The 27502-nt window shown below is 49.0% G+C and overlaps 8 protein-coding genes across 8 annotated transcripts; 3 read left to right on the forward strand and 5 right to left on the reverse strand.

The window, feature by feature from the left end:
* Positions 1 to 30: 30 nt before the first annotated feature.
* GUITHDRAFT_156371 (hypothetical protein) lies at positions 31 to 1523 on the reverse strand. Its single transcript, XM_005819222.1, has 11 exons — positions 1433 to 1523; positions 1310 to 1380; positions 1133 to 1255; positions 997 to 1069; positions 906 to 936; positions 793 to 850; positions 704 to 747; positions 516 to 561; positions 342 to 386; positions 219 to 281; positions 31 to 170 (listed from the first exon to the last, which is right to left on the reverse strand). Exons 1-11 carry the CDS (start codon positions 1476 to 1478, stop codon positions 96 to 98), a joined length of 675 nt encoding a protein of 224 aa, XP_005819279.1. The 5' UTR covers positions 1479 to 1523; the 3' UTR covers positions 31 to 95.
* A 1557-nt stretch (positions 1524 to 3080) lies between these two features.
* Positions 3081 to 5164, forward strand: GUITHDRAFT_121532 (hypothetical protein; the record flags this gene model as incomplete). The annotated part of the gene is made up of 16 exons (XM_005819223.1): positions 3081 to 3193; positions 3242 to 3387; positions 3441 to 3521; positions 3569 to 3609; positions 3664 to 3736; positions 3798 to 3994; positions 4045 to 4226; positions 4278 to 4328; positions 4381 to 4432; positions 4486 to 4545; positions 4598 to 4659; positions 4716 to 4800; positions 4844 to 4888; positions 4933 to 4980; positions 5025 to 5093; positions 5144 to 5164. 16 exons carry the CDS (start codon positions 3081 to 3083, stop codon positions 5162 to 5164), a joined length of 1326 nt encoding a protein of 441 aa, XP_005819280.1.
* Positions 5165 to 5689: 525 nt separating this feature from the next.
* On the reverse strand, positions 5690 to 6040 carry GUITHDRAFT_148723 (hypothetical protein; the record flags this gene model as incomplete). The annotated part of the gene is made up of 1 exon (XM_005819224.1): positions 5690 to 6040. The coding sequence occupies one exon, from the start codon at positions 6038 to 6040 to the stop codon at positions 5690 to 5692; it is 351 nt and encodes a 116-aa protein (XP_005819281.1).
* Positions 6041 to 14286: 8246 nt separating this feature from the next.
* On the forward strand, positions 14287 to 16740 carry ATR (Rad3 DNA damage checkpoint; the record flags this gene model as incomplete). Its single annotated transcript, XM_005819225.1, has 1 exon — positions 14287 to 16740. One exon carries the CDS (start codon positions 14287 to 14289, stop codon positions 16738 to 16740), a length of 2454 nt encoding a protein of 817 aa, XP_005819282.1.
* A 6-nt stretch (positions 16741 to 16746) lies between these two features.
* Positions 16747 to 17672, reverse strand: GUITHDRAFT_156372 (hypothetical protein). The gene is made up of 2 exons (XM_005819226.1): positions 17222 to 17672; positions 16747 to 17040 (listed from the first exon to the last, which is right to left on the reverse strand). The coding sequence occupies exons 1-2, from the start codon at positions 17530 to 17532 to the stop codon at positions 16782 to 16784; spliced, it is 570 nt and encodes a 189-aa protein (XP_005819283.1). The 5' UTR covers positions 17533 to 17672; the 3' UTR covers positions 16747 to 16781.
* Positions 17673 to 19497: 1825 nt separating this feature from the next.
* On the reverse strand, positions 19498 to 21090 carry GUITHDRAFT_156373 (hypothetical protein; the record flags this gene model as incomplete). The annotated part of the gene is given in 10 exon segments (XM_005819227.1): positions 19498 to 19669; positions 19729 to 19767; positions 19884 to 19989; positions 20044 to 20093; positions 20271 to 20333; positions 20390 to 20502; positions 20558 to 20582; positions 20633 to 20734; positions 20912 to 20915; positions 20927 to 21090. The coding sequence occupies 10 exon segments, from the start codon at positions 21085 to 21087 to the stop codon at positions 19589 to 19591; spliced, it is 744 nt and encodes a 247-aa protein (XP_005819284.1). The 3' UTR covers positions 19498 to 19588.
* A 3377-nt stretch (positions 21091 to 24467) lies between these two features.
* Positions 24468 to 26252, forward strand: GUITHDRAFT_98643 (hypothetical protein). Its single transcript, XM_005819228.1, has 9 exons — positions 24468 to 24524; positions 24600 to 24716; positions 24845 to 24975; positions 25025 to 25225; positions 25269 to 25326; positions 25377 to 25406; positions 25459 to 25613; positions 25658 to 25727; positions 25778 to 26252. The coding sequence occupies exons 2-9, from the start codon at positions 24627 to 24629 to the stop codon at positions 26015 to 26017; spliced, it is 975 nt and encodes a 324-aa protein (XP_005819285.1). The 5' UTR covers positions 24468 to 24524; positions 24600 to 24626; the 3' UTR covers positions 26018 to 26252.
* Positions 26253 to 26315: 63 nt separating this feature from the next.
* GUITHDRAFT_121538 (hypothetical protein) lies at positions 26316 to 26929 on the reverse strand (the record flags this gene model as incomplete). Its single annotated transcript, XM_005819229.1, has 5 exons — positions 26316 to 26351; positions 26398 to 26442; positions 26552 to 26698; positions 26743 to 26770; positions 26880 to 26929. The coding sequence occupies 5 exons, from the start codon at positions 26927 to 26929 to the stop codon at positions 26316 to 26318; spliced, it is 306 nt and encodes a 101-aa protein (XP_005819286.1).
* Between the last annotated feature and the right edge of the window lie 573 nt (positions 26930 to 27502).

The following is a 27502-nucleotide window of genomic DNA, read 5'->3' on the forward strand; positions in this document are numbered from 1 at the left end:
GCAATGGAGAAGGAAATTTACAGCACCAAATTTGAGCAAGACGAGTGAGAGAAGGCTGGAGAGAGCAGCTGGCAATAGACGAGAATAGTTGACGATCAAGGCTTGGCATGCGGGCTGTCTCTACTGCCCGTATTAACGTCCATCCAGATCTTGGAGGAAAGGCTCACTTCCTGCAGCACTACACTCAGGCTCTTCTGTCTGCTGCCATGTACTCTTACCGCTGAGTTGGGCGGATGCGTCGGGCTCTCTTGCAGTTCATGATGCTCCAACAGCTCCTCTGACTGTCCAATCCTCAAGCTCAGCCGCCCTCTTCCTGCCCTCTTCATTCCCTCTCCTCCTACCTTCTGAATCCCGATTCTCTTCAAGAATTGAGCCATGTACGAGCCCTTTAGCAGGAGGGGCGGTCACGAGGCGGCAAAGCACACAGTGGGGAAAGTGATACGGCAACGAAATCGAGAGCAGTGTGATGATACAAGTAGGATAGAGGGCGGGGCAAGGGAAGGAGCCGCGTTTACCGGCTGGAGAAAGGCCGGGATGAAAATGCACGCCGGGACGAAGAAGCTGAGAAAGATGTAAGAGGAAGATCCAACAAGGGAATGATATGAGTCAAAGAAATTCAGCAAGAACAAGTTGAACGAGCAGAAGAGAAGAAGAGAGGACAAGTGAGGCACCAAGAACAAGAGGAAAGTAGGAGGAGGCTTACATCATGCTCACGAACACCGCAACGAGCATCTGGCTGGTAGTGACCTGCGATTGTCTGTCAACAAAGATGATGAAGTAGATTCACTTCACCGAGGAAGGCTCATGGAATGAGACGACTCCCTGGCTGTCGTTCTCGTAGCATACATGACTTCAAGGAGCCAATGTGTCAGGAGCTAAGTGCTATCCATGTACCAGACTCTAACCTTGTGTTCACGGCGTAGTTGCGAAGCCAAAGCTGAAGAGACGAGCACCAAAGGGGTGAGGGAACGTCTGAAGAACTGGTTGGTGGTTCTTACATGGCGTCCTCAGTGCTGGGGTCGTTGTAGACGGTAGCTGATCTCTTGGTGCAGATTTCTCTCGCACATACCTTAGGCACCATCATCATCATGACAGCAGCCGAAGAAAGGGAACGAGAGACAGCAAGACTCACTGGGTTCCGTTCCATGAGAACCCGCACAGAGACTGAGCAAGCATCTTCAGACGGGATTGTACTGCACGTCTTGTTCTGTGCGATTACATAACATCTATCAGCTGTCCACATCCAGTAGTCTTCCTGCGATACAGCCTTCGTCAGCGAGCACAGGAGCGAGATTGAAGTAAAACCAACCAGTTGCGGGTAGATCCCGAGGAAGAAGAAAAGAAGGAGAACAAAAAAGCCGATGAAGCAAAACAACCAGCCTGTCATATTCGCGTGCTATCAGAAATGCTACAAGATTCGCGTCGTCAGCACCTGCTCCCCCCAGAAACGATTCATGCTTGTATTTGATCAACTTCATATCGCAGCTTATAACTTCTCAGCCATCTCTTGCATGAGGGAATCTGCGAGCGCATACATATGAGATTTCACCCAAGAATGAAAGTTTCATGCATCTTTATCTCCTCACTTGACCTGAACTGTCACCGTTTCTTCACTCTCCTTCTATCGAACTCCTGTGATTACCTGCAGACTTGCTGTATTTTCATCAAATCGCCGTGTTGCCACATGCCCAATCTTCCTGTTTCTCCACCCCTCTCATGATCTCAGGCATTATCGTCGTCTTTGCCTTCTCCCTCCCCCCCCCCCCGCCCCCCAACTTCCTCCCCACACGCGCTCTAACTTTCTTCCCCATGTTGTAGTCGGCTAACTACATTAGCTCGGGGCTTTTTATTTTATCCAGCTCTAGCTCAATATAAAACTGTACCGGGCCATCCATGACAGCTTAAAAGTCCGCCTCAGAGAACCACCCCACCCCACATAGTTCTTTCAGCAGTAGTGAGGGGGGGTACTTACTCGGGGTCTGGAAGTTCTGTGAGCCTCCTCGTTCCTCTGATACCACCCCTTCATTAAACACCCCCACCCCCTAATCGCCATATTCGTGTCTCAGTAAATGATGGATCGGACCCATGACATGGAGACCCCTACCATGGCCCAAGCACCACTGTACCCTCCCAACTTCACTGCCTACCCCACCCACTATTTGATACCTTTTGGGCCCTAGGAACACCCCTTCCTTTAAGAGATGTCTTCCACCACCCCCTGGTAAGTCTTCACCACCCCTCGTTGGCAACACCCCACCCCTACTTTCATATACAGTACCGCCTAATCTTTACCACCATACCACCCATTTTTTCACTACCCCACCTACCAATGTAACTTACCCCTACCTCTGCCCCTGCATGCCTCGCTTGCAATGCTCGACGCGCGTGTCCTGCTGACGCACTCTTCCTGCTACCCGCTCGGCTCCTGCACGCTATCGCCCCTTCTCCTGCACTTCTACATCCTTCTCACTCCCCGCCCTCTCGTCGCCCCCCTCCATTCCTCCTTCTACTTCTTCTTCCATTCCTCTCTCCTTTCTTTTTTCACCACGGACCTGTTCCTCTCTTCCTTGATTCTTTCCCCAACCTGCCATTGAACCATCGTGCTGTGAGACTCATTTTCATTTTTCTTTCCGCTCGCTTTCCTTTTTGCACATCCCCGAACCATAAATTTCATCTGTATTCTCTCAGCCACATGTCATATCTATGCGAGTTGTAGCTTCTTTCTTACAACAGCCCAGCGCTGCTGAAGGCCCTCATTGTTGCATACTCTGTTCTGCTGTCTCGGACCAAATAGTAGATCATTTCCTTCTCACTTACTAAAGTTTCTCCTCTGTAGCCATGACTGGCGATTCTTTCTTTCTCACTCTTTTGGCTTGAAGCGATCTTGACTGACTTCCAACCTTGGTCCGCCAGGAGCGAGGAGTCCAGGCCTGTCATAGCCATGAAGTTCAACCATCTCCTCGTCTTCTCATGCTTCCTTCTCCTTGGACTTTTGCGCACTCAGGTCAAGTCTCCCTCTCTCCCATCTCGCACTTCGTCTACGCCGCCACTCAGATACTGATTTCTCGTCTTACACATGAATGTCTCAGGGGGCTGGCACAATTTTGGAGAGCAGGCTGAATGTGGAGCTCAATGGACGCAAAGCAAGCATTCCCCTCCGTCTTCGAGGAGGAATGCCAGTATTCTTCAGCCAGTGAGCTTGAGCAGGCCACGACTTTGTCGCCTTATATGTATCCTGCAGGTCCTTTGGTGGGGGTTTCCCTGGAGGATCTTCTTTCTTCTCGGGAGGCTTTCCTCCTGGCTTCGAAGGATTTGCTGATGGAGGAGGAGGAGCACCACGAGGAGGGCCTCCACAGAGCGACAACACCAAGTACTACAAGCTGCTCGGTGACGAGAACTCCTCGATGCTGGGAGAGCTCAACATAATATGTGACCCTCAGGCATCGAACGAGATGCCTCGGAGCAGGAGATCAAGAAAGCCTATCGCAAAGCTGCGATCAAAAACCATCCAGACAAGGGAGGTTTGACCTGCCAACTGTTGACAAGTAGTTGTCTGATTCCGTATCAGGTGATCCTGAGAAGTTCAAAGAGATCTCAACTGCCTACGAGGTTTTCCACTCTCATAACTTCTCATTGTTCGATGTCTCATGGAGATCACGACAGGTCTTGAGTGATCCTGAGAAAAGGAAAATTTATGATCAGCATGGTGAAGACGCTCTCAAGGAAGGAATGGGAGGTGCTTGAGCCTCGATTCCTCAACAACCACCTTTGTATTAACCCTCTCTTGCTGCTTTCAGAGGCAGGCGTAGACCCATTCGAAATATTCAACAATATTTTCGGTGGTGGCGGCGGAAGACCTCGACAGCGCAAGACGCAAGATGTTATGCACAAGCTTTCTGTGTCACTTGAAGAACTGTATTGTGGGAGCACGAAGAAAATGGCTTTGAATCGCCACATCGCCGATTCGCAAGGAAGGGTGACAAAGAAGAAAGAGGTATTGCAACCTTTTCAGTCTGTCGCATTTGTGACATCTTCTGGCTGCAGGTACTTGAGGTCCGCATCGAGAGGGGAATGGACAACGGAAGGAAGTTGGTCTTCAAGGAGAAGGCGGATGAGATGCCTGGTTCTAAGGCCTTCTGTCAGTCTGCTGCAAGATCTCTTGACAAGCTTGCAGGTTGTATCACTGGCGACGTCATCTTGATCATCTCTCAGATGCAACATCCGAAGTATGAAAGACTCAAGTAGATGAATTTCTTCGCTCATGTCTCTTCAATCAGATTCAAACGTGGAGGGGCACATTTGACCATGGAGCATGAATTGAGCCTCAGGTGTGAATATACCTGAAAACAAGCTCCTTGGGGTGTGATGGACCTTGCGCAGAGAGGCGTTGTTCGGATACGAATTCGCCTTCACACATCTGGACAAACGTCAGGTAGCTAACTGGACCAGTGAGTTGTGGACTCACTGAGAGCATTTCTAAACAAGGTCATTGTCACGTCACCCAAGGGATGCATTACGCAGCCAGGCTCGTGGGTGTGCGTACAAGTGCGTGCTTGAAGGAAGTGCTTCCCCTCGTTCTGATGGGTTTGTTCTGCAGGGGGAAGGTATGCCCATCAAAGGCAACCAGTTCAACAAGGGCAACCTCTTCATCCATTTCACGTGAGAGAATATCCCACCATGTGCCGTCATGGTAACATTGATGAAATTCCTTGCAGTGTCAAGTTTCCTAGCCCGACCGAGATGGAGCCTGATGTCTGGAACAAGCTTGCCGGCTTGTTGCCAGCCCCCCAGAGGCTCAAGGTAAATCTCGCGGCAGCATTAGCTCCTTGTTGACTCCCTGCAGCCCCACGATGAAGCTGATGAGCACGTGGCGAAACCTTGCACAGAGGTAAGCCAAATGGTCTTCGAGAAAAATTCTGAGATGGTTGGAAGACGGAGATGGCCAAGCAGATTCGGGCTTCAGCTCAGTCGGCATCGCAGGTCTGTGCTCGTTTCCCATCCATTCGATGGCTGAACCTTGGCAGGGAGGAGACGCAGCAACTGAGGACTCGGAAAGCGAGCACGGCCATCCCTTCGGAGGAGGAGGCCAACAAGTAAGCCGAGGAGACTTAGCAGGGGAAGGATTTACTTATTTCTATGCTAGGTGCAATGCCAACAACAGTAGAGACGTCGAGCTAGTCAACGAGCGTGGAAACGATCGACATAATGTTGAATGTTTTGAAAGTTATCTGATGATTTTCTCGAGGCAGAAATCTGATTCTTGCCTGTGTAAATGTGAAAGAACTTGGGCCTGTGATGTGTTCCTGCCTCTCCTCACTCATACGCAAGAGGACTGTAAGAGTCTTGTAAAATTCAAGTCTCTGGACATATGCTGGGTCAGCACACGTTGTACTCTTCACTTGGTGATGAATCTTCCAGATTCATACATTGCTCTTGGATTTACATCAATATTCCCATCTAAACTATCTTCAACATAGGAAGGACCAAGAAAACATGGACGTGATGAGATGTCTTTGTCATTCGCAGTGATTTCGAGTCATTGGAAGTCGAGAAAACGCAATGAAACCTTCATTGGTAAATAAAACAATCACTATCATCACCATCACCATCACCATCACAGCCTTATCTACATTCTCGAGACAACGTTTAAATGTTTTACACATATGATACAGTGCAGCGTTCCTGGAGATTATTTTCCCCAGAAAGGATCCCGTGCGATGAGAAAACGCCTCCTCCTCTTCTCAATGCTGCTGGCAAAGCTGCCAAGTATTGCTGGCCGTCCCTTCTCGATCTTTGCTTCGCAATCACTGACCGAATCTCCCAGAACGAAGACCTGGTTGTACTTCTTGTGCTCCTTGCACCACTCCGGCAAGCACTGCCAGAGCGCCGGCTCGGCAGTGTCGTCGAGGAGGATCGACTGCGAGGAGGTGACGAGGGTAGAGAGGGAGCGGGAGGAGGAGGCAGGCTTGGCAGCAGCGAGAGCGCGCCTTGCGAGGGAGGAGACAGCCGGGCGTGAGAAGGTAGAAACAAAAGAGACCATGATGTTTGTCAGGACTGTAGAGTGCGGGTATAAGAGAGAAAGGCGGCGGAAGCGTCCAGGAGGTATCGAGGAAGAGAGGGAGGAGATAGAAAGTGAGGGTCGCGAGTGAGGAGGAGCAGGACTGGCCGAGCTGAAATACCAGGAGAGGGAGGCGGAAGGCGAGGGTGGAGAGGTGCAAAGGATATGTGGTCAGCAGTAGACCGAAAAGACATTTTTTGGTAACATTTGTTTTTCACTTTTCTTTCTGCTGACAACGACTGAGATCCGACCCTGGGCAATTTGCTTCTGCAGTATTAACTTACTACCATTATTATTATCTCGCCCCCCACTCATCTCTTCTGTAGTAAAATAATCGGATGAGCCTCCTTGCCCGGCAGAACTTTAAAATCCAGTTGTCCGAGTTCTTATCTCTTTACTCAAAGTTAAGTTCTTATCAGGCTCATCAGTGTTGAAGTTCCGGCGACTGACTCAGGCCCGGGTTCCGGGCCGGACTCAGGCTCACAGCCGCAGGGCCGGGCCAGCGGGCCGCCGCGCGCGGCCGGGGGCCCAGGCGGCAGCCGCCCGGCGTCTGACGGGCCGGGGGAACGCAAAGCTTGAAGTACGGTAGTACGACCGTACTACGGTACGGTACCGTCCGATTTTGCCATAATTGCGGGGGGGGAACTTCCGGCCAGGGCCGCGCCCGGCCGCGCCCGCATCCGATCTGATCATTGGACGGAAGTTAGTACCCAGTCATCACGCGGCTAATCATAGTAATCTTCAATGCCGGGCGTCACGGTCCGACCGTAGGGTCACGCGGCGGTGATTTTTCAAATGAGCCGGCCTCACAGTGTGTTTCGTGATCGGACTCCGGGTAGGGAGGTCCGACGTTCAAACTTGCCAAGTTTCAAGCCTAAAATAAAATTGTCACATAAGTCGAAGGCTTCACCGTAACACAGTGATTGATTAGTAGACTACCTCATGATCTCACTTCCGAATTCCTGGGGTGCAGCCGGGGGCCTACAGGCTTCTTTGGACCCTGTTTTGACTTGAAATCCCGGGCAAACACGCCACCTCCCAATCCACCCCGGTGAAAGCAAACCCCCCCCCTCACGGGCTGAGTCACTTCGGCTTCCGAGGCGGCGGCGCCGCGCCGCCGCCGCCGGCCCTGTGACGGCGGCGTGACGAGAGCGTTGGCGCTCAGAATCATGGCGAGGCAGCACAGTGCCGCACTGAGTGCGCGCGGCCCGGCCGGGCCCGGCCAGGCTTTCAAGTATGGAGGACTCCGACGCCGGCCCGTACTAGCCGGCCGCGGCCCGGGCGCCGGAGTCCGATCACTGGCGGGCCGCACTGCCGACCGTACGGAGTCAGTCTTGAAATAGTTCCCGCCACTTTGCCACAAACAAGACCCCACCCCCCTCCAATCAATCCAACCAGCGCACCCACCCCCTCCCTCCCTAGGACGAGGGAGTGAAGGAGAACATGGAAGAAGTCTTGTCGCTGCTCCACGAGCTCAGCGCGGCAGACGATGAGAACCCCGAGGACGAGACGCTGAAGAGGATGAGGATGAAGCTCCTGGAAGGTGAGACTAGCTCTCTGTCGCCCCTACCCGCCAGCATATACCCATACGCGCCTCGAGTTGAGGGTCCCCTCATGATGATGTATGATGATGATGTATGATGAAACAATGCGGATACTTGGTCGTTTATACTAGTAGCTGTTTGATTGCTGAGCCTGTAATCTTGGAAGATCTGAAGAGTCTTGTTCAAATGTTGGCTGCAAATGACTTGAACGACAGTCATGCCAAGGTGCATTGCTGCGCAGGAGGACGAGGATCTAAAACCAATATCAAAGATCTTGCAACTGCTTAAGTCGCTAGCGGATTCAGTTCCAGCTATGTTCGAGAATGGAGAAGCAACTTGCATTGCACCTTTTGTAGTTCTCCTTTTCCCAATGCTCAATGGTTACAAGTACAGCAAAGTTCGTGATGACGTACTGGAGACTTTGGACTCTTTGATACTTTTATCTGTATCCAAGGATATATGGTCAGTCAAAGTCCTTCTCGAAGACAGCTCTATACTCTATGAGAAGATTTCACGAACAAACCGAACAAGCTTAGACACAAGCTCAGCTAAATTGATGTGTCTAGAAAACTATTTGAAAGAGATAAGTCAACAAGAAAATCATAACCTTGAGTGCGTCATCTGTGGTGAAGATTATGAGAACAAGACAGCATTGCGTTCTTCGCTTGAATCATTTTTTCATCGTATTATCTGCATTGCTCCACATTTCTTTCAGGATAAAGTTAGGTACTGAGCAATTCTCTCCTAGAAACTTAATTTTAATGTTTTTTTTGTTTGGGTACAGGAGAATCTGGAAAGTATGCACCAGTCATCTTTGTGAGAATTTGAATGATTGTACCATTACGTTTTGGAATTTGCTTTGCACACTACTGGAATCGTTTCCTATTCCAATGAGTGAGAGTGATGATATTCTTGAGGGCCTGGTATGGGGTATTAAGACCAACCTTCTTGCTATGCGACACCAAGAACTCAGCCAAAATCTGATTGGAGATCCCATATTTGTGAAAATGATCGATTGTTTCAGCAAAGCGGTAATTAAGATGTCAGCTGATGTGAATATGACGAGTTATGAGGAGCCAATTCTGCTTTCTCAAGCGCTGCTGAGATTGGGTCTGAACCGAAGCATGAAAGAAAGAATATTGACAGGGATGGAGTACATGTTTTCTTCTTCGCCAGTGAATGTAGCATTAGCTTTGCAACTAAATGAGTTCTTCGGGGACGAGAGCCTTCAGAACGCTCTTGTGAAGACAGTAGGAAATAATCTGAAGTTGTTCAATGGTTCCCAGCAGCACTCAAACTACCTCATGCGACACTTTGCTCATTCAAAACCAGTGTCAAGTTGTCAGTTTGATTGTGAAAGTACTCTTAACACTTACCCACTATTCCTCGGAAAGGAGCAAGTTTATTTTGAATCAATCTCTGCAGCCTTACACGAATATACACGATTAACAGAGTCCAAACGTCAAACTATGCAACTGGGAATAGGTTACGATACCAAATCTTCAATCGTAAGCGCGGCAGATTTGCTGCTTCTTTTCTATTGGATTTCCTTACGAAACGCTCTGAAAAAGAGCGCCAGAAAGCGGAAGCGATCCCCAAGGAAAGATGAATCTATGCACGACTCTTTGAAGGAATTTATTCAAATTGAAACGTTTGTCAAAATATTGGGGGACGCAGATCTTGAGTTTGCCGGAGAATTTCTTGTGAATTCTGTTGATCAAACTCTGTCTGAGATGTTTAAAACCTGTACATCAAAGAAGTCAAGATCATTTATACTGCAAGTGAGTATTTTGCTGATTGTGTACTTGTAAATTTCTCAATGACATTGTCTCAGATCTTTAAATGCTTATTGAATCCTAAATCAATCAGAACATATGGAATTAGAACCCTGCAATCTTTCAAGCCTGATACAGTCAAAATCCTGGTGAATGGAATATCAAATATTGAGGAAAAAGAACACATGTATTTAATCCAAATTTTAGCCTACCACAAATTCTCCGATGCCGACCTTGCAACAAACTGTTTCCATGAGTGTTTGAACTCCAAAAATGAGCAGGTTGCTGCTCAGGCTGTTCAACACATCGCGGATCTTGTGCTTTTGTATGAAATCCCTGCGGAGCGAATAGAAACGATGATGGAAATATTAACAAAGTATTTTACTGTGGTTCTGTTACTCCTTCTGATTTTTTTTCTTGCAGACTGATGAAGACCAATAACAAACTGTTGAGCAAGTTTATCCCGATGTCCATGGCACGGATACTAGTTGCCATGTTTGCAAAAGTCAGGCGAAGCTTCAATGTAGCCAATCAGTCAAGTGATCTGCGAGATTTTGTCAAAAAAATGAGAACTCCACAATGCCACTTAGAAATGATGGAAAATGTCACGTTTAGTGCACACGGTGAAGAGTTAGGGACTCAGCAAATAAACAAGTCCAGAGGTCAAATATCTCAAAAACATTCTGACTTGATGATTAGAGCAATCAAACAAGTCTCTCAGATTGTCAACGATCCTATTCCTGGAAACGATGAGTTGATGATTTCTGCATTGCAGTCGATTCCAGTTTTGCTGGAATTGTCGGATGATGATCATATCAGACACTTCGCAGGAATTCAAAGATACCTCGATTTGGTTTTGCATCCCGACACAAGTTTGCAAGTGCGCAAATGTGCTGCTGCATTTCTTGGACTGTTGAGTTCAGGTCAGATATGATTTGTTTGATTACTATCTTATAGTCTGACTCACAGGCGATGGTAAAATGCTTCTCAAGCTTACAAAATCGAACAATATGATAGAAGAAATAGAAAAAATGCTCAACAAGATTCGGGCAACGCTGTCGAAAGTTGAACCATCTTCTTTGGGAGCATCGATTGTCAAGGGTTGCTTGATGGTTTATGGATTCTTGGGAATTGCACAGTGCAAGAGTGATAGCCAGGATCTTGAGAAGATAGTTAATGCAATTGTGTCAGATTTGTCCTTGATCTCAGTTCAATTTCTTAGCTTGAAGATGTTTGAATTGTCTTCCCTTTCCTACGCAGCTTTACAAGGAATTGCAGAGGCTCGTCAAATGAAGGTTCGCTTTGTTCAATTACATGAGATCCTATTGTGATTGGTTTACAGGTCATAGAACTGATTTGCAGCAACGCCACAAGTTTGAACGGCCTTCTTGAACCGGTCTCAGATAGCATTCAAAGTAGTCAAGATCTTGTTTTGGCCTTTGGATCTCTGTTTGCAGATGAAAAATTCTCTACCTATTCCGAAATTCTACAGGTATGGTATTTCTATAGAAATCGGAGAACACGTTCAAGTCTGATCCTCCTCATTTCAGCTTGCTATTCCACATGTCTTGCCAAAAATCATCGTGAGAAAGGATACAAAGTTATTAGAATTGATGGCCGAGAAAATGCAGGTCTTCGCTAACGAAATGTGCCTTTCATCGAAAGTAAGTCTATTGGTCAGATGTCAAATGCGGCAGAGCTTGTATGTGGATACTTCATAGAAGTTGTGAGATATATATTGCTTCTTCCAAAGGAAAGCAACGACCAGTTTGAAACTGCAAAAATCTCCATCGCAAATTTCCTTGACACGGACTTCAATGTTCTTGCAAGAGATATACGTTCATATGATATTCTGAGTGGTATATTGCTCGAGGCAAGTTTGTTTTACTTCATTTCTGTTGTGGCTAACTCTCCACATTCAGATTGCTTCGTATGATGGTGCAACAGAACAAGAATATTCGTCATGGGTCATGTACAAACTATGTTCTTGTCTGGTTGACGCTCCACGATCAACATATGCAAGTTTGGAGAAGGGCTTTAAGATACCGGTAAAAGGATTGTCCGTGTTGATTTCCACGTCACACGTACCACAGGCCATCGAGCTTTTACATAAATCAGCACCTCTGAAAGATTTCTACTCTCGCTTCATTCATGACCAGACCATGCAAAATTTCCGTGTCAATGAAAGGTCGGATTGTACAACAGGCCAAATCAAGTTCCTCAAGGTAATACCTCACGATCACGCACTTCCGCAAATCACTCCTGATTGCAGGCTATAAAATTCACGATTCCATTGCTGGGAAAGTATCTTGATCAAGTCTTCCCTATGCTCATTTCCACAATCAAGTGCGCACAGCAAATTATTGGACTTCAAGACCTTTGCTGCGAAGTCTGGCACAAGCTGATTGAGACCTCAGGACCGTCTAGTCTTCAGCTACAACGAAGGTATTCAAAAGCATGGCGAGTCTTGGCGGCTGAAGATTGTTTGCTTTCAGTCTAACTCAGATTGTGGTGACGTTGTTGGCGCTGGCTGAAAAGCATCCTGACAAAGTTGCTCCGTCACTTGAGTTGATTGTTGTGTCGTGGTATGAAAGTTTGAAAGAGGAAATCAAGTACATTCCATACATCCCACAAAAACATGCAAAGCTCAAGAAAGTGGACTCGGTGAATGAGTGACGTTGAGTTCTTTCACTGTGTGACTTAGAAATCTTAGATTCTGCGAAAACAACAACATGTCGACGATGTTGCAAGCCTGATACACCGACACGTGACTGGGCTTTGCTGCGACGACGAAGTTGTTCAAACATATGCTTTGCTGGAGCTGAAAAGTACTTTACGGTGAGTTTGTATCAATTGCTTGGGCAATCTCAATCTTATTCATTTGCGTCTGGCAGACTTCAACAAGAAGCTTTCTTCCAGATTTTTGACGGAAATTCCCTGGACGAGGCTCGTTTGAGAGCCATAGCCAACATGAAGGAGCTTATCAGCGTCCTGCTACGAAGATGCGCAATCGGGAAGACAGACCTGAGGATTCTGAGCAGTGAATGTCTGGGGGAGATAGGAGCTATAGATCCTTCACGTATTGGACTGATCAAGAGGTCATTGTAAAGATTTGCATTCCACGTTCATAACATTCTGTTCCAGGGAAGATGAATCAAAAGTTGATGAGAATGTTGACGAGTTTGCTCTTGACTTGGTCGTCAATCATCTCGTCAAGATTGTTCGAAGTGGACCTGATGTTGGACCAACCAGGGCAAACATGGCAAAGAGAACAAAAGCAAATAATTTTGCTCAGCTTGCTATACAGGAAATTCTGCGATTTCTTGGCTGCAAGCAGACTTCCGATATTGAAACTCCGTCTAAACCCACAAGGAACATTCCATTACGCGAGACATTTTCTCAACGGTCAATGTCTCAGCACCCAAATCATTACACCACGAATCCTGATGATATCAGGGGGAGAAAGAATTGGGATCGTATTCCAAAAGACGTACAGCAGATTATCAGCCCCTTCCTTGCCGGAAATCTCATCCTGAAAGAAACCCCATCTTCAACCCAGTATCCTATTTACAACAATAACATTCGATTTGATTACTGGGTGCGGTTATTTACTAGGGATGTGATACAAAGGTGCGATGGAAGAATTGGTGAATTGTTACAGAAATTGCAAAAAGTAGTGATGTATGACACCTCGCTTTCATTACATGTTTTGCCGCATGCAGTTTTGAATATCATACGTTTCGGAGATGAGACGGATTGTAATATTATCCGAAACGAACTGCTTCTGGTACTGCAAGACGTCAAATTACTTGAAGATCTGATAGATGAGGGAGTTGTGAAGAAAGTGCATAATGGAAAACGATTTGTCCTGGCGAGCGCATCTGGAGATCAGCGAAATTTGCAACAACACTCAAACTCGAAACTTTTCTTGAAGATTCTTGGAGAGAAGAGATGTATTGGTTTCATCGGTGATGACATGGTTGTCACGGTTGACCAGCAATTCAGTCATGCCATCTGTGAGGGCAAAACCAATTACTGCATCTCAAAAGGAATGACTTCGGTTTCAAACTGGGAAGAAACTCAAGAAAAGTTCACTGGAATGACGCAGACAGTTTTCTCTTTGATAGATTCTCTCACAAGATGGCTCGAGAAGACCACCAAGAAAGCTGAAATGCCAAATGAAGTGTCTAACGACCTGCGTAAACAAGCAAAATCCGTCGAAAAATTCCTTCTCGCGATTCCGAAGCGAGTTCTTGCAGAGACATCATATCGCTGCGCAGCGTTTGATCGAAGTCTCATGTACTTGGAGACAGCAATTCGAGAAGAATGGAGTCGAGGTAACGCTGACCGCGAAAGTTCAGGGCAAGCTGTCAGGTCTCGACTGATCGATGATCATGCTCTGGAGCTGCTGCAACATATTTACGCTGGGTTGGAAGACGCTGACAATCTGACGGGCGTTGCAGAGATGCGACAACGTAGTAGCCTAGAGGAAACAATTTTGGATAGCGAGATAGTCGGAGACTGGACCTCAGCACTTGCAGGGTATGAACAAGCCTTACAGCAAGCCCCCGACTCCATCAGAAACCACCACGGCCTTCTGTGCTGTCTACGAAACCTTGGACATCTTCACACCATGTTGACGCATGCCGAAGGTGGAATCACCCGATACCCGAACGAGGCCACGAACTTTCGCTCCTACGCGTTGCAATCGTCTTGGAGACTTGGGAGATGGGATCTTATCCAACAACACTTGGATGAAACAAGTCTACAAGACACGTCTATCAAGACTCCTTTCCAAAATCATCTTGCAAGAGTTTTGCTCCTTCTTCACAAGGGCGAGGAATCATCATGCAAGAAGCAAATACGTAGAGCTCGTCAGTCGGTACTGGATTCATTAGCCGCAGCCAGCATGGAGTCATATCAGAGGGCGTATCCTCTTATATTGCGCCTGCACATGCTGACAGAAATCGAACATGTCCTGCATCTTTTCTTTAGCCAAGCAGACAAGAGCCAAGACGCAAAGAGGATGGTCATTGAGACTGTGAAGAGCTCATGGGAAAAGAGGTTTGAGCACACACAGGCGGGGCTGATGGGAAGAGAGCCTCTGCTTGCTCTGCGACGTGTGCTCTTTCAAATGTTGGATCTCAAAGCAGAAGTGGCTGATAGTTGGCTCTACTTTGCAAAGGCAGCTCGACATGCTGGGCATGAAAGTACAGCACATAGTGCGATCATGCAAGCAGAAAGGTACGGGGCATTAAAGGCTCACGTTGAGAGGGCGAAGCTGAAGTGGAGCAATCCGATGGAGCGATATGACGCGGTTCGAGTCCTGAGGGAATACATCGATATCCATAGTCAGTCGCCTACTAGTGACATGGGAATAACTGCCAAGGCGATCGTGCTCCATTGGAAGTGGACCCAAGAGCTGGGAATGCAAGAGATTTCTCAGATCATTGAAAATTTTCAAGAGCATTGCACACGTTTGCCTGCCAACCATCGAGAATCAGAGAAAATCAACTTTCTTCTTGGGCATTTCTTCGACATCTCACTCTTTCCAGACAGAACAGGTGCAAGTAAGTTCGAAGGGAATGGCAACAATGGTTGTCGAGTCACAAACAGAAAAGACAGTCAACTCCTTCCTTCCATCCTGAATCACTACGCGACCAGCCTTCAATACGGGCACAAGTACATTTTCCAATCCTTACCACGACTGCTTACGTTATGGTTTGAAAACGCGGAAAACCCAAGCGTTTCACCAGAGATAAAGAAGCAGCTCCATCAAGCCCTTCAGAAGATGAAGAGCAATGTTCCTTCTTACACATGGTTGTCTGTGTTCTCGCAACTTATTTCACGTATTTGTCATACGGACCCAGACGTTCTCTCGTGTCTCATCAGCATCATCGCGTCTGTCTTCATCAAGCATCCAGCCGAGTGCTTGTGGCAGATGGTTGCTGTCGTCAGGTCGAATCAACCTCCTCGCAGGAAACCGGCGAGAGAAGCCTTGACCATGGCGTTGAATCAGTTGAAGAACGACCAGAACCTTCGCAGCAAAGTGGAGGACATCCTGAAAGCGTACATCGGGCAAGATCACAGGCACGGTTTCGTGGACGAGCTGGTCAAACTCTGCAATGTAGCGTGGAAGAAGGATCTCAAGTCCAAGACGATGAACATACAGCAGGAAGGCGTCAACCTGATCCGAATGATGAAATCGCCGCAGATGAAGAACAAAATCCTCATGCCTGAGCAAGCCATGTTGATCCCAGTCCTGCCCTGCGATGGCAGAGCAAGCATGTCGCACAATCCCTATCCAGAGAACTCTGTCTTTGTGAAGGACTTCGAAGAGCAGGTCGAAGTGATGCAATCAGTTCAAAAACCTGTTGTTGTGCGAATCCTTGGCAGTGATGGAAAGGGCTACAGGTTTCTATGCAAGCCCAACGATGATCTAAGAAAAGACAGTCGGATGATGGACTTCAACACGATGATTAATCGTTTGCTGCTCAACGACAGTGACTCCAGGAAACGCAATCTTTGCATAAGAACATTTGCTGTTGTTCCATTGAACGAGACCAACGGTATCATCCAGTGGGTGAACAACACGAACGTGATTCGAGGGATCCTGAACGCACTTTACGAGTCAGAGTTTGGCAAGGACTACCACAGCACCAAGAAGATATCTGACATGTACTCAAAGCGGTTAAAGCCCAAAGGAGATCTCCACGAGATAGACTTCTACAGGCTATTGACCAACAAGTATCCTCCAATCTTCCACAAGTGGTTCTTGAACAACTTCAGAGATCCAGCTACCTGGGTGCTGGCTCGCAACGCGTTTGTTCGCTCAACCGCCGTATGGAGCATGGTCGGCTATGTGATCGGCCTGGGCGACAGGCATGCCGAGAACATTCTGATCGAGTCAACGTCTGGCGATTGTATCCACGTGGACTTTGCCTGCATCTTCAACAAAGGCGAAACTCTCCAAGTGCCGGAAAGAGTTCCCTTCCGCCTGACCCCAAACATGATCGACCCGATGGGCGTGTGCGGGTACAAGGGAGCCTTCACTAGCATGTGCACTGTAACCATGAGGATTCTCAGAGACAATTGGGACTCGCTCATGAACGTGCTGGAAACTTTCGCTCACGACCCCCTCGTCGAGTGGATCAAGAAGGACAGTGACCGGCATCAAAGTGAAAGCACGCAGAAGCTCGGCAAATGCGAGCGGAGGCTACGGGGGGAGGTTACGAGGTTCCCAGACCGGCGAGACATCAGGCAGCTCTTGTCGGTGAGCGGACAAGTCAGAGCAGTGATAGCAGAGGCAGTTGACCCTGAGAACCTCAGTCAGATGTACAAGTGGTGGATGCCATGGTTGTAGCCAAATGAAGTGAATTCGCTTGATTATCTTGATGTTACAAGTCAGTCCATGATCTTTCTCCTTGTCGTGTTGCTCTCCATTGTATCGTCTGATCCCTCGCCGCTTGCCGCCGCCATTTTTCGCTTTAGTTTCGTTAGGATCCGACGGCTCTGGCAGTACTTCTCCAGCGTCTCACAGTCAAAGATGTAGCCGTGATCGCTGACGAACTTGTTCCGGAGAGCATAGTCCATCCCTGACGTTGCCGGGGCAGGAGCCTTGTTGAAGGGTCGGAAGCCGATTCGTCGGAGCATCATAAAGAACCTGACCAAGTGTGAGGGGAGGAGAATTCCTGTGCGAGGGGGCGAGGGGAGGCAAGTGGGGACGAGGGCGGGGGTGGGGGTGTGGAGGCAGGAGTAATAATTATAGAGAGGAGCGTGCGGGTGAGGGAGGGAAAGGAGGGGAGTCAGCGAGGGGGAGGAGGGGACTGATGGTGTAAACTCACGCTCGCATGTTGAACTTGCTGGCATCGTGCTGGAACCATTGCTTCACCGCTACCCACCAGTCGTCGATCTTGAGCACCCTCCATGCTTTGATGGCGAGTGGGTTCAGCTCCTGGTCGCAGGCAATGTCTCCCTCTTTCAGCTCCTCCACTATCACCACCTCCTTGCTCATCAAGTCGTACAAGAATCGGCGGAAGGAGTCAATCTGGTTGCTCTGCCCTATCCTGCTCAGCCCCTCGTCCCCATGAGCCATCGCCAGCTCCCCCTTCGAGTCGCTGTCCCCTCCTATCCCGTGCGTTGTGCTGCCGAGCATGTTAACCGAAGATGATCTGCTGGGCTGAGCGGGAGCAGAGGCGAAACTTCGTGACGATCCCGAGATCAGCGAGGGGTCAACGGATGTGAACATAGAGACACGACTGCCTGCTGAGAAGCTGGTGGAGGACGTCTGCGAGGCACCAGGAGTCTGTTGAGGCCTGCAGGGAGCAGCATGCACACTCATATGCCGAGAGAGCGCAAGGAGGTCAAGGGGGGGAGCGATCGAGACCAGAGGTCTAGCAAGGAAAGAGGCCTGCGGAACGAAGGAGCCAGCGACGTTTGAGTTGTGAAGGGTCGGGGTTGACAGTCCAAGAGTCTGGATGGAGGGGATGGCCTGGCCGATGGGGGGAAGGGTCTGACTTGAGTGTGCTGTCTGTGATGGTGTGAAGGATGAAAGAGGGAGTGAAAACTGCAGGAGCTCTGCCGATGAACGTGCTTGATTCGAGTTCAAGATTTTCTGTATCTCTGCCGCCGTTGAGTCGATGCACCTGCTTTGCGGGGGGATGTTTGGCCGATTCTCCTGGTGCATTGCAAGGCTCAGCAAGACGCTCGCGTTCTGTAGAGATACAGAGTCGGAGGAAGCAGAGAGCTCCGATTGCTCAATGTGAGCTTGATCTGTCAGCCCTCCAGAGCTCGAGAAAGCTTCCCACAGTCTCATTCGTTGAGCATCAAAGAAATCCTAGCACGTCCGTTCCGCTTGTTCAGGTCCTATCCACTCTTCTCAGAACAAGATACGAGTCAGTTGTGTCCGAATACAGACGTCCAAGTCGCAGCAAGTCGAGCTTGCCCGACTTTAGTTCTCTACAAACTCTCCTAGAAATTCTCTGCTTGCAGCGATGGTCGGCTAGTGGATGTCAGAGAAAGAGGAGCGATCAAGGCTATCCCACCTCTGTTTCGAGCAGGAGGAGACGCGGCGAAGGGTGGCAAGACGGTAGGCTAGGGCGGGGACAGGACAGCAGCAGTCACCACTGCCAGGCGACCACCTTGCAAATCCACAGGGGTCATGGGTCTGAAAAATGAAGGTGAGAAATGGGGGTAGTACATGGAAGTTGGGGGGTACTCGCAAGCCGGGGGTTCAAGACTACCCCCCTTTGGGAGGTAGTGACGCTGACCAAAAGCTTATGCGAACCCAAGAATATCTTACAACAGCGAAGAGTAACGTGACCACTCCATGTGTGTAGGCGAACCATCAGCATTTCTGCTGACATTGGTTCGAAACGTTGTGATTTCGGAAATCTCCTGATCGAAACGTTGTCTTTTTAATCTTTTTTGATTTGACTAGGGACACGGGATGTTGAAATTTAAGTTTTTCGTATTAGACAAGCAGAGACCCACCCCTGAAATCATGGTAGAAGGACCGGGTGTACAATCTGAGGCGGGCTTGAAATAACTCAGTCTCAGGCTTGCAACGGTTGAGATCATCAGTGACCTGGGGGTAACGTAATTGCAACAGTATGCCCCCGGATCCTCCGTCCCTACCCCCGAATTCCCATCAGAAAGAAGGGGAAAGTACCCGTCTTGCACGCAGGGGACTCTGGAGTCACAAATGCTAGGTCCAAGTGTATCCCACCCCCCACTCCAACCTCTTCAACCCCTGACATGAGACCGGCTAGGGTGGGTCTCTTTGTAGTCACGTTCTTTTTTTGTCACAGACGATCGGACTCCGATCATTGCTCTGACCGTGATCAGCGCCGGGCTCCGAGTGGCTTGCTGGCCGGCGGGGCCCACTTCAGTGCGGGCGGCCCGTGCGGCGGCCCGGCGGCTCTCAGAGTCTGCCGACCCCGTGAGCCGGGCTCAATGAGTCGATACGGCACCACTTGGCCGACTCGCCGCCAACTTCCGAAGTTCGGCTGCCCCGGCCCGGGTTCGGAATCGCCCGGCTTGAGCGGCCCTGAGCGGCAGTCGCCGCCGAGTCTCGGAGTCGGCTGAGTTCAAGGATTGACGGTCAAACGTGACGCCGGTGAACGGTCTTCAAGGGCCGAGTTCGGTGCCCGGAAACTCTACTAGTAGTAGCTGAGACTTTGAAGTCCGACTAGCTGAAACTACTCGGCAACTCAGACGATGCAACGAAACTTGAAAGTCCACGAGAAGTTGTCGTTAGGGAGGACCACGACGAGAGTGCCGAATTTCTCGCCCTGGAAGGAGCAAGAGGCGATCCAACATCAGCTAGCAGTGTGAGGGAGAGTACAGTCACCTTGTCAGCGATGCTTCCCGTGTATTTAACCTCCATGAACTGCGAAAAAGGCGGTAAGGGGAATCAGCAGGAAAGGGGAGAGGAGGAGAGGGAAGAGGGATGGAGAGGAGCAGCATGCGGAAAGAGAAGTACACTGAGGTTGTCTGAAAAGCTACCTGGGGCTCCCCTCCTCTTCGCTGAAGAGTTCCGCTGGAGGGCTCGACCTTCCACCCTGGTGCAGAGTCCGGGGTGAAGCCAGCTACGAAGTCTTCAAACGTCATGCTGGAATAGGAGAAATTAGAAGCACAAACAGGCCGGGTCAGGATCATCTCGTGCCTGTTTGGCTCGATCATGATCTCCGTAGAGGCCTCGCCCATGGCACTGTTCTGTTGTACCAGTCATCTTGATACACAATCATGTTCTCTCCCTAAAACAGCTCTATACTCCACATGCTTCCTTTCTCCACTCCTGACTCCTTCCTCTGCATTCTCCCCGCCCTTTCTTTCATCCTCGCTTTCTCCCTAATACCCTCCACAGCCTGATTCTTCCCTCTCCATACCCACCATGCGGAGATCAAATCGGGGGTCTCCAGAAGCAAAGTCTCCGTCGATCCTCCAGGGATGGGCCTGCGTACAGATCCTTCAGTCACCTGAAGCTCTTGGAAGCAGGAAGAGGAAGGAACCTTGAACTCTACTTTGTCGTAAGTCAGGCGCTCAACCGTCCTGACTTCGGTCTTGTCCGCCGAAAGCATGCTCGACAGCTTCGTGTTCGCATCTCCTCCAGTCGCCGCGGCTCCTACAGCCACAGTCATCGGACTACGAGCCGGCACCTCGCTCGCTCCATTGTCCACCTGACGTGAAGCCAGTTGAGTCGACCTGGTTCCATTCTCAGACGCTGATGTTCACCTCCCCCTCCCCCTTCCTACCACGTTGCCGTTCTCGTCAGGGAAATAATCGCCAACATCGACATTCCCTGAGTTCCCCTGATGGTGATCGGGCTTCCACTCGCTTCCAGAATCGAAGATGACTGACACCTGGAGAACAACATCAGCTAATTCACTTCTTCACATCTTCGTTAGCTTGCACATCCGACTCCTCTTCTTCCCCTCTACTCTTGTCCATCCTCCCTCATCTCTTCTCCCCCGCCTCGCAACTCCTCCATTCATAACTTGCTCCTGGCACTCTTGCCAAACACTGCTACACAACTGCACATCTCTTCTCACCTGGGAGCCACCAAGCGAGGACTGCTGCGAACGCGGGCAGAGGCTGCCAGGGCTGGAGCCTTGCCTCTGAGAGCAAGAGGCGCGCTCAAGCCAAATGCCTCGACGCACGATGCAGCCAGCAAGGAGGAGGCGACGACAAAGAGGACGGAGCGGAACATCTTCAAGGCAAGATCAGTTGTACTTCCATCGGGTGTCAGAAAGTGTTTGTGTGAGCGAGTGTGAAATCTGAGATGATGCTTGTTACTCCCTCAAAGACGAGAGAACTAGATGAAAGCTACTCCAGGACTTGCGCAATTCGACAACAATGAGAAATGAGAAATTGGGGCAAAAATCTCTTCAGCAAATTGCAGAGGGACGCATCAATGGATCCAGTTGTCACAAATCCATTAGGAAAGCTTCACTAAGTACATTCTAATCTCTCCTCTCCGTCTTCATTTCTGGAACTTCTTCTATTAAATTCTTCCTTACTCCATTGGATGTCTTACTTCTCAAGCCTTCAGCTTTCTCCAACTCCTCCATTTTCTGTGTGTGTAGTATTTACTTCTCTGTGATCTACTCAGGACAAGCAGTGAAACAAGGATTGATCATCACTATTATTCAATTATGATGTTGCAGCTATCTCCTTGCATCTCAAACATGATATGGGCATTCTCATTTCCTCCCCTATCCCCCCTCCTCTTCCTCCTTCGCATTGCTTCGCCTTTCTATCAGTTATGGGAAACAAACATTTATCCTGCTTTTCTGTCTCAACATACGCGTTACACCCCTGCATATCCGCCTTCAATCATTCCTCCTCCATTTCTCTTCTCCGCCTGTTCTTTGCTTGTATCTTCTACCCTACCCCACCCCTCCTCACGTCAGAATTACCCCACCCCACCCGGTAAAAGGAGCTGTTGACCTACCACACGGAGGACTTGGTTTCACTACCCACCCACCCCTGCAGACATGTCAAGATGCATTGCTTCACTTATCTACCCATTTATGATCCTATGAAAACAGGGAAAAGGACCGGTACGTTTCGATTCACCCCCTTGTTACCCTCCCAGCATTGTTTTTCAGCACCCTACCCTTACCACAACCACATACCCCACCCCACTGCAAAATTGAGGCCCCCCAACTATCGTGGCTTCTCCTTTGTTTCAAATTTGTCTGGACAATTTGAAGTTTGATAGTGGAAGACTTTGAAGTTCTCAGCCTCTGCTGCTCTCAGTGAACCTGCCGGGCGGCGGCCATCGGGCCCGGTATGGCTCAATTTGACAATCATTGTATATATCATGGTACTATTTGAAAACTTTGGTACTGATTGCAGTTTTTTACCACATAAAATATTTATTAGCTTCCCCCTGAGTACACTTACAATAATAAGTTTTAAGAGGTATTTCGATGGGATATTCCAAATCGTTCATTGATCTGTCTGAATTTCAAATGTGAGGCGGTACGTACAGCAAGCTCAAGTTGTCGGGCCTCAACCCCACCCCTTCAATAAACTCACCACCCACCCCCCAGGGTTCTCTTAACTCCTTTTCAGTCATCCGCCTAATTAGAATCCAGAGGCCCGGGGACTTGGGGAATACGACCCCATGAGAAAGTGGTGGGTGGTCTCTCGGATAAATCGCGACAGGGGTAGGGGTATCACATGTGTAGCAGAGGGAACACAATGTACGAAAACACGGGGTGGAGTCATCTTCGATGCAGGACATTTTCGAGGGGTGGGGTGTTTTGGTGGGGTGGGTGAGGTGAGGTAGACAGAAACCATATCCGAAGCTCACATGCTGTGAGCTACCCGCCCAAACTACCCCAACTACCCCACATTCTACTAGTAACCTTTTGCAGACCCCCTCCTAGTTCCAGACTGCTAGTAGTGATACAAGTACCGGTGCAGGGCTCAAGATCATACGCTCGTATCTCAGAGCATTCGTTGCTGTTGGTGTAGAAGTCAAATGTTTCTCGAGTGCTGTCATAATGCATTTATGCGAGGTGCCTACCCTGTCACACAGACTTCATAATTCGCCTACCCCCTGAACGATGAATCTAATGCAATGATTCCTTGACCCACCCCTGTATCCTAGAGGGATCAATTCGTTCAACCCACCCCCAAGTATATCTCCACCCCTATTTCATGAGCACTACCCACCCCAGGGAATGTCCACTGTCCGACCACCGGTGATGGCTGGCAGTCATTACATCCCGATGACTTCCAACCACACAAATCGTAGCTAGCCATGGGACCCACCCCTGGAACAAGCTTGATTTGAAAGATGTACCGGTGACTTCCCTCCAAAGTACCCACCCTTTTTCCCTATTTCCATCGGCAAACAACCTACATCCAAGAATTCAAACTCCACCACCCCACCCTACGGCTCAGGACCCTGCTCTGACTGATCCTACCCCCTTATCTATCAGCCCCATATCAGCCTCAAGGTTAAGCCGCATATCGGCCCACGACCAATAACCCCTGACAGTGTGTACCCACCCTTTTCCTACGTAGTACCCACCCTTCCTAGGGTCTTCGAGGACCTGGCTCATTAGGCTGTGATACCTCGCTCGGACAAATACCCACCCTGAAGTTGGTAATTTGAATATATTGATTTAACTTTTCAAATTTCAAGTTTATTTCTTTCCTAAACTTGAAACTTTTGAGAGCAGTGGCGAAACAGTTTGATATTCGCTGAAAATTTGTTGAGGGGTCATCTCAAAACCTGCATACGCTCGAGGCTGCGAATGACCCACCCTCACCCTTATCTCTATTGATTTCAGTACCCCAGCATGGCAGTGACCCCCCTTCGGTACTACATTCAATTATGCACCCTACCCATTTAGGGCCAGGACCCCGACCCCCCAGTCACGCGTCGTTCCCTGCCGCCGCCCTTCCCGCCCCTCTCATGGCTCCGCTGTTGCCTGTTCGCCAGCACTCCCCCCGCCTTCCTTGTTGACCTGATCGCCTCCTCCTCTCCTCTCATCTCCAATCCATGGCGAGAAGTGTCAGCCTTTCCCGTGAATGGCCTACTGACTTGCATCTACTGATCTTTCAGCGCTAGAAATGCAAGATTTATGAACAAACCGATATTACTTGGATGGCAAGGCGCAACCTAGCCTTTGATAGAAAGTGCAGTATCAGGGCGCCTTACAGCCTCATCTCATCAAATCATTTTATTGATATGTGGTCATTTAAAGTGACTCTTTTCAGTCGTGAAAGTGAAGTGTCTGCAACTCATGTCGTGACCTTGTTGAAGCAAAACATTATGCGCGATAAGATTATTGATTTTCTCCCATGTCACTAGAAGAAGGAACGCGACATTCTCCTGAGTAGTATGACTAAGTTAGAATGTGCTCTATCGCTTTCTTAACTCGTCCCCACATTTTGTTGTATGTGAAGGGTTATTCCCTGCAGTACCGCACGTTTCAATACTGTTGTCATGAGCGAAATCCATACTATTGCATGTCCTGCGAAATTATCGTTTGCCATCATTATCTGCAACAGAATGTCTTGTGTGATATTCCATGAAGGGGACACGGCTATTCTAATTGTCTGTATGGCAGGGCCGACCGGAGCCAGTTGTACCAAAGATCGCACTGTTTCAATAGTTCTGCTAACGTGAGTTCAGGATCTTGTTTCGTTTTCTTTCCAAGATTTGAAATGAAGAATGGATATTGACATTGCTTGCAACAGGATAACTCACATAAATCGGTAAAAAAAATGTCTGCGACAATAGATGGGGAGACAGAAAAAGCGGTGGATAGTATTATTGAAAGACTTTTGGCGGTTCGAGGAAATAGACCGGGGAAGGTGAGGATTCATCAACGCGACCGTGAAATCTTGCTTTATTGTTAACGTCTTCTACCTTGAAATTTGAAATGTCAACTTGAGGCGGAAATCCTCAATTTTTCAATCACAACACCTAATCATGTTATTAGGCCACACAAGTTTCTCTCAAGGAGGAGGAGATTCAAACACTAGTTACGAAGGCAAGAGAAATTTTTATGGCACAACCAGTTCTGCTCGAACTCGAAGCGCCGTTGAAGATAGTAGGTGACGTACATGGACAGTAAGTTGATTACGGTATAAGGAAAAGTGTTGCTTACGATGTTTCGCAGATACCCTGATTTGCTGCGCTTGTTCGAATATGGTGGATTTCCACCTGAAGCGAACTATCTGTTTCTTGGCGACTATGTCGATCGAGGACCTCAAGGATTGGAATGCATCTGTTTGCTCCTCGCCTACAAGATCAAATACCCCGAGAACTTTTTTATGCTGAGAGGAAATCATGAATGTTCATCCATCAATCGAATCTACGGGTATGAAACGTCGCACCATCAGATGAGCTTGACACCATGTCAGATTCTATGACGAATGTAAGCGCCGCTACAGCTTGAAGCTTTGGAAAGCGTTCAATATGGTGGGTGAATTTTTGAATTGACTGAATTCAATCTCACTGTTGCTTGTTAGGTTTTCAATTGTCTCCCGATCGCTGCGATTGTATTCTTCCTTTGTTTCCAGCGTGCACATCATGGCTTACTTGAGTCCTTAGGTTGATGATAAGATTTTTTGCATACATGGAGGATTGTCGCCCGATTTGAACAGCATGGAGCAAATTCGCCGCATTTTGCGTCCAACCGATGTTCCAGACACTGGCTTGCTTTGCGATGTTCTTTGGGCAGATCCTGATCCCAATATCCGTGGATGGTACTATGATTCATAGATTGAAAAGAAGATTCACACGTGTGTAGGGCTGAGAGTGATCGAGGTGTATCGTTCACCTTTGGGGCTGACATTGTTGAGAAGTTCAATCGGAAGCACGTGAGTTCATACCTTGAGTTTGATTTCTGAATTTGATGAGATATTCTCAGGACTTTGATCTCATTGTCAGAGCGCATCAAGTGGTGGAAGATGGATATGAGTTCTTTGCGAGACGGCAGTTGGTGACGGTGTTCAGTGCGCCTAATTACTGTGGAGAATTTGACAATGCGGGGGCTATGATGTCCGTGGACGAAACTCTCATGTGCTCATTTCAAGTGTTGCGTCCAGCAGAGAAGAAGAAAGGTGTGATCGGCGGTCGTGTTTCTACTCCAGCAGCAAGCAAACGGTAAAACAGGATGCACACGATGACGAGTCTGCATAGAAATAAATAATTTCAAGTTTATTCGGATCAAATGCGGTTGCTGGGCTTTGTGCGGCGAATGTGCAGTCATCTGGTCAGATGAGGGAGATCTTTGGAGAAGACTGGTCAAGTTGTACATCGTCGGAGAAAGTACAGGAAGGTTAGAGACACTTAGAGACTTTTTTGGGTGACAGGTATGGATGAAAGTATAATCCATTTATCAAGGACCGCTCGTTGCTGTCGCCGATTCACCTTACTGTACAATGGCAATGCTGACAGGCAGCTGATCAACTGGAAGACACTCCCAGCGTTTTCTTCGCGAGCTGCGACTCGTCACTCCTCACACTGCAAAGGTAAGTCGAGTCAAACCTCGAGGGCCGTGAAGAAGACAGCTCCTCTCAATGCCATCCACACCTGCCAGACCCGTCACGTGACTTACAACACGTCCTCCTCTTGCCATTCGCTGCGGCGCTCCGAGAAACAGAGCAGCGCCTCCTTCGTGCTTGAAGATTTTCATCCCAACCTGCACTACTCCCTCGCTCTTCCCCACAGCCTCCTTCCTTGTCTTGCCGCCGACGGCTCCTCCTGCCCCCTGTAACATGATGCGCGACCTGATCGTGTCGATGGGCGTGAGGACGAGGCCGTTGACGAGGCCCTGGAAGGCTCCGATCTAGGGGCATCGTGAGTGCGCGCGAGCAACTTGCAACAAGTTACGCATGAGTCCTCCCACGGCTGGATCTCCCTAGAAAGATCAAGTTCAGACTGACTCTCGTACAACCCTCCACTGATCAAACCCCCAGCGCTCCACCCTGCTCCCACCCCACCCATCTCCCTCCCTTGGCGGGAATTACCTTGGGGTAATGACCTTCTTGTAGCGATGCCGAACCCCTTCGTAGATCATGTACCTTTCAATCGCTTCAGCTCCTCCTCCTCCATCCTCTTTCACCGGTCACGTCATCTGCAGCCGCGGAATGTGCAGCAGCATCCATGCTCGGGATCCGCTGTAGAGGGCTGAAACTCCCCTGGATGAGCACGAGTCTTGAGAGAGGAGAAGCTGGTAGGGGAGCGAACCTCTCTCGTATGATGTGGGAGATACCCTGGGAGAGGCTGTCGTGAACGTGATTCTAGCAGGGCATGTCAGCGAAGACAATGTGGATGAGAGACTAGGAGGAACAAGATGGCAGAGGACGAGGGAAGTGCATGGGAGAGCAGCGGAGAGCAGCGGAGTAAGGCAGGGGGGAAGCAGCGGAGAGCAGCGGAGTAGAGGCAGGGGAGAGCAGGGGAGAGCAGGGGAGAGCAGCGGAGAGCAGGGGAGAGCAGCGGAGAGCAGCGGAGAGCAGCGGAGTAGAGGCAGGGGAGAGGGGTGTAGAGGCAGAAGAGGAGGGGGTGAATTCCAAAGGGGAAAGGAGGTCAGGTATGGGTTTGAAAACCTGCAGTCGCAACTTGAGCACGTCTGTGGGTATCTGAATGATAC

The sequence above is a fragment of the Guillardia theta genome (genome assembly GCF_000315625.1).
Source record: "Guillardia theta CCMP2712 unplaced genomic scaffold GUITHscaffold_237, whole genome shotgun sequence".
Classification (NCBI taxonomy): domain Eukaryota; class Cryptophyceae; order Pyrenomonadales; family Geminigeraceae; genus Guillardia; species Guillardia theta.

Coding starts and splice junctions, on each gene's coding strand:
- GUITHDRAFT_156372 (XM_005819226.1), bottom strand. CDS start 17,532: ATGCTCGGCAGCACAACGCACGGGATAGGAGGGGACAGCGACTCGAAG. Junction 17,041..17,221: donor AGCAAGTTCAACATGCGAGC/GTGAGTTTACAC, acceptor ACACTTGGTCAG/GTTCTTTATGATGCTCCGAC.
- GUITHDRAFT_98643 (XM_005819228.1), top strand. CDS start 24,627: ATGTCTGCGACAATAGATGGGGAGACAGAAAAAGCGGTGGATAGTATT. Junction 24,976..25,024: donor GTAGGTGACGTACATGGACA/GTAAGTTGATTA, acceptor GATGTTTCGCAG/ATACCCTGATTTGCTGCGCT. Junction 25,407..25,458: donor GTCTCCCGATCGCTGCGATT/GTATTCTTCCTT, acceptor TTGAGTCCTTAG/GTTGATGATAAGATTTTTTG.
- GUITHDRAFT_156371 (XM_005819222.1), bottom strand. CDS start 1,478: ATGAAGTTGATCAAATACAAGCATGAATCGTTTCTGGGGGGAGCAG. Junction 1,070..1,132: donor TTCTCATGGAACGGAACCCA/GTGAGTCTTGCT, acceptor ATGGTGCCTAAG/GTATGTGCGAGAGAAATCTG. Junction 748..792: donor CATTCCATGAGCCTTCCTCG/GTGAAGTGAATC, acceptor AGACAATCGCAG/GTCACTACCAGCCAGATGCT.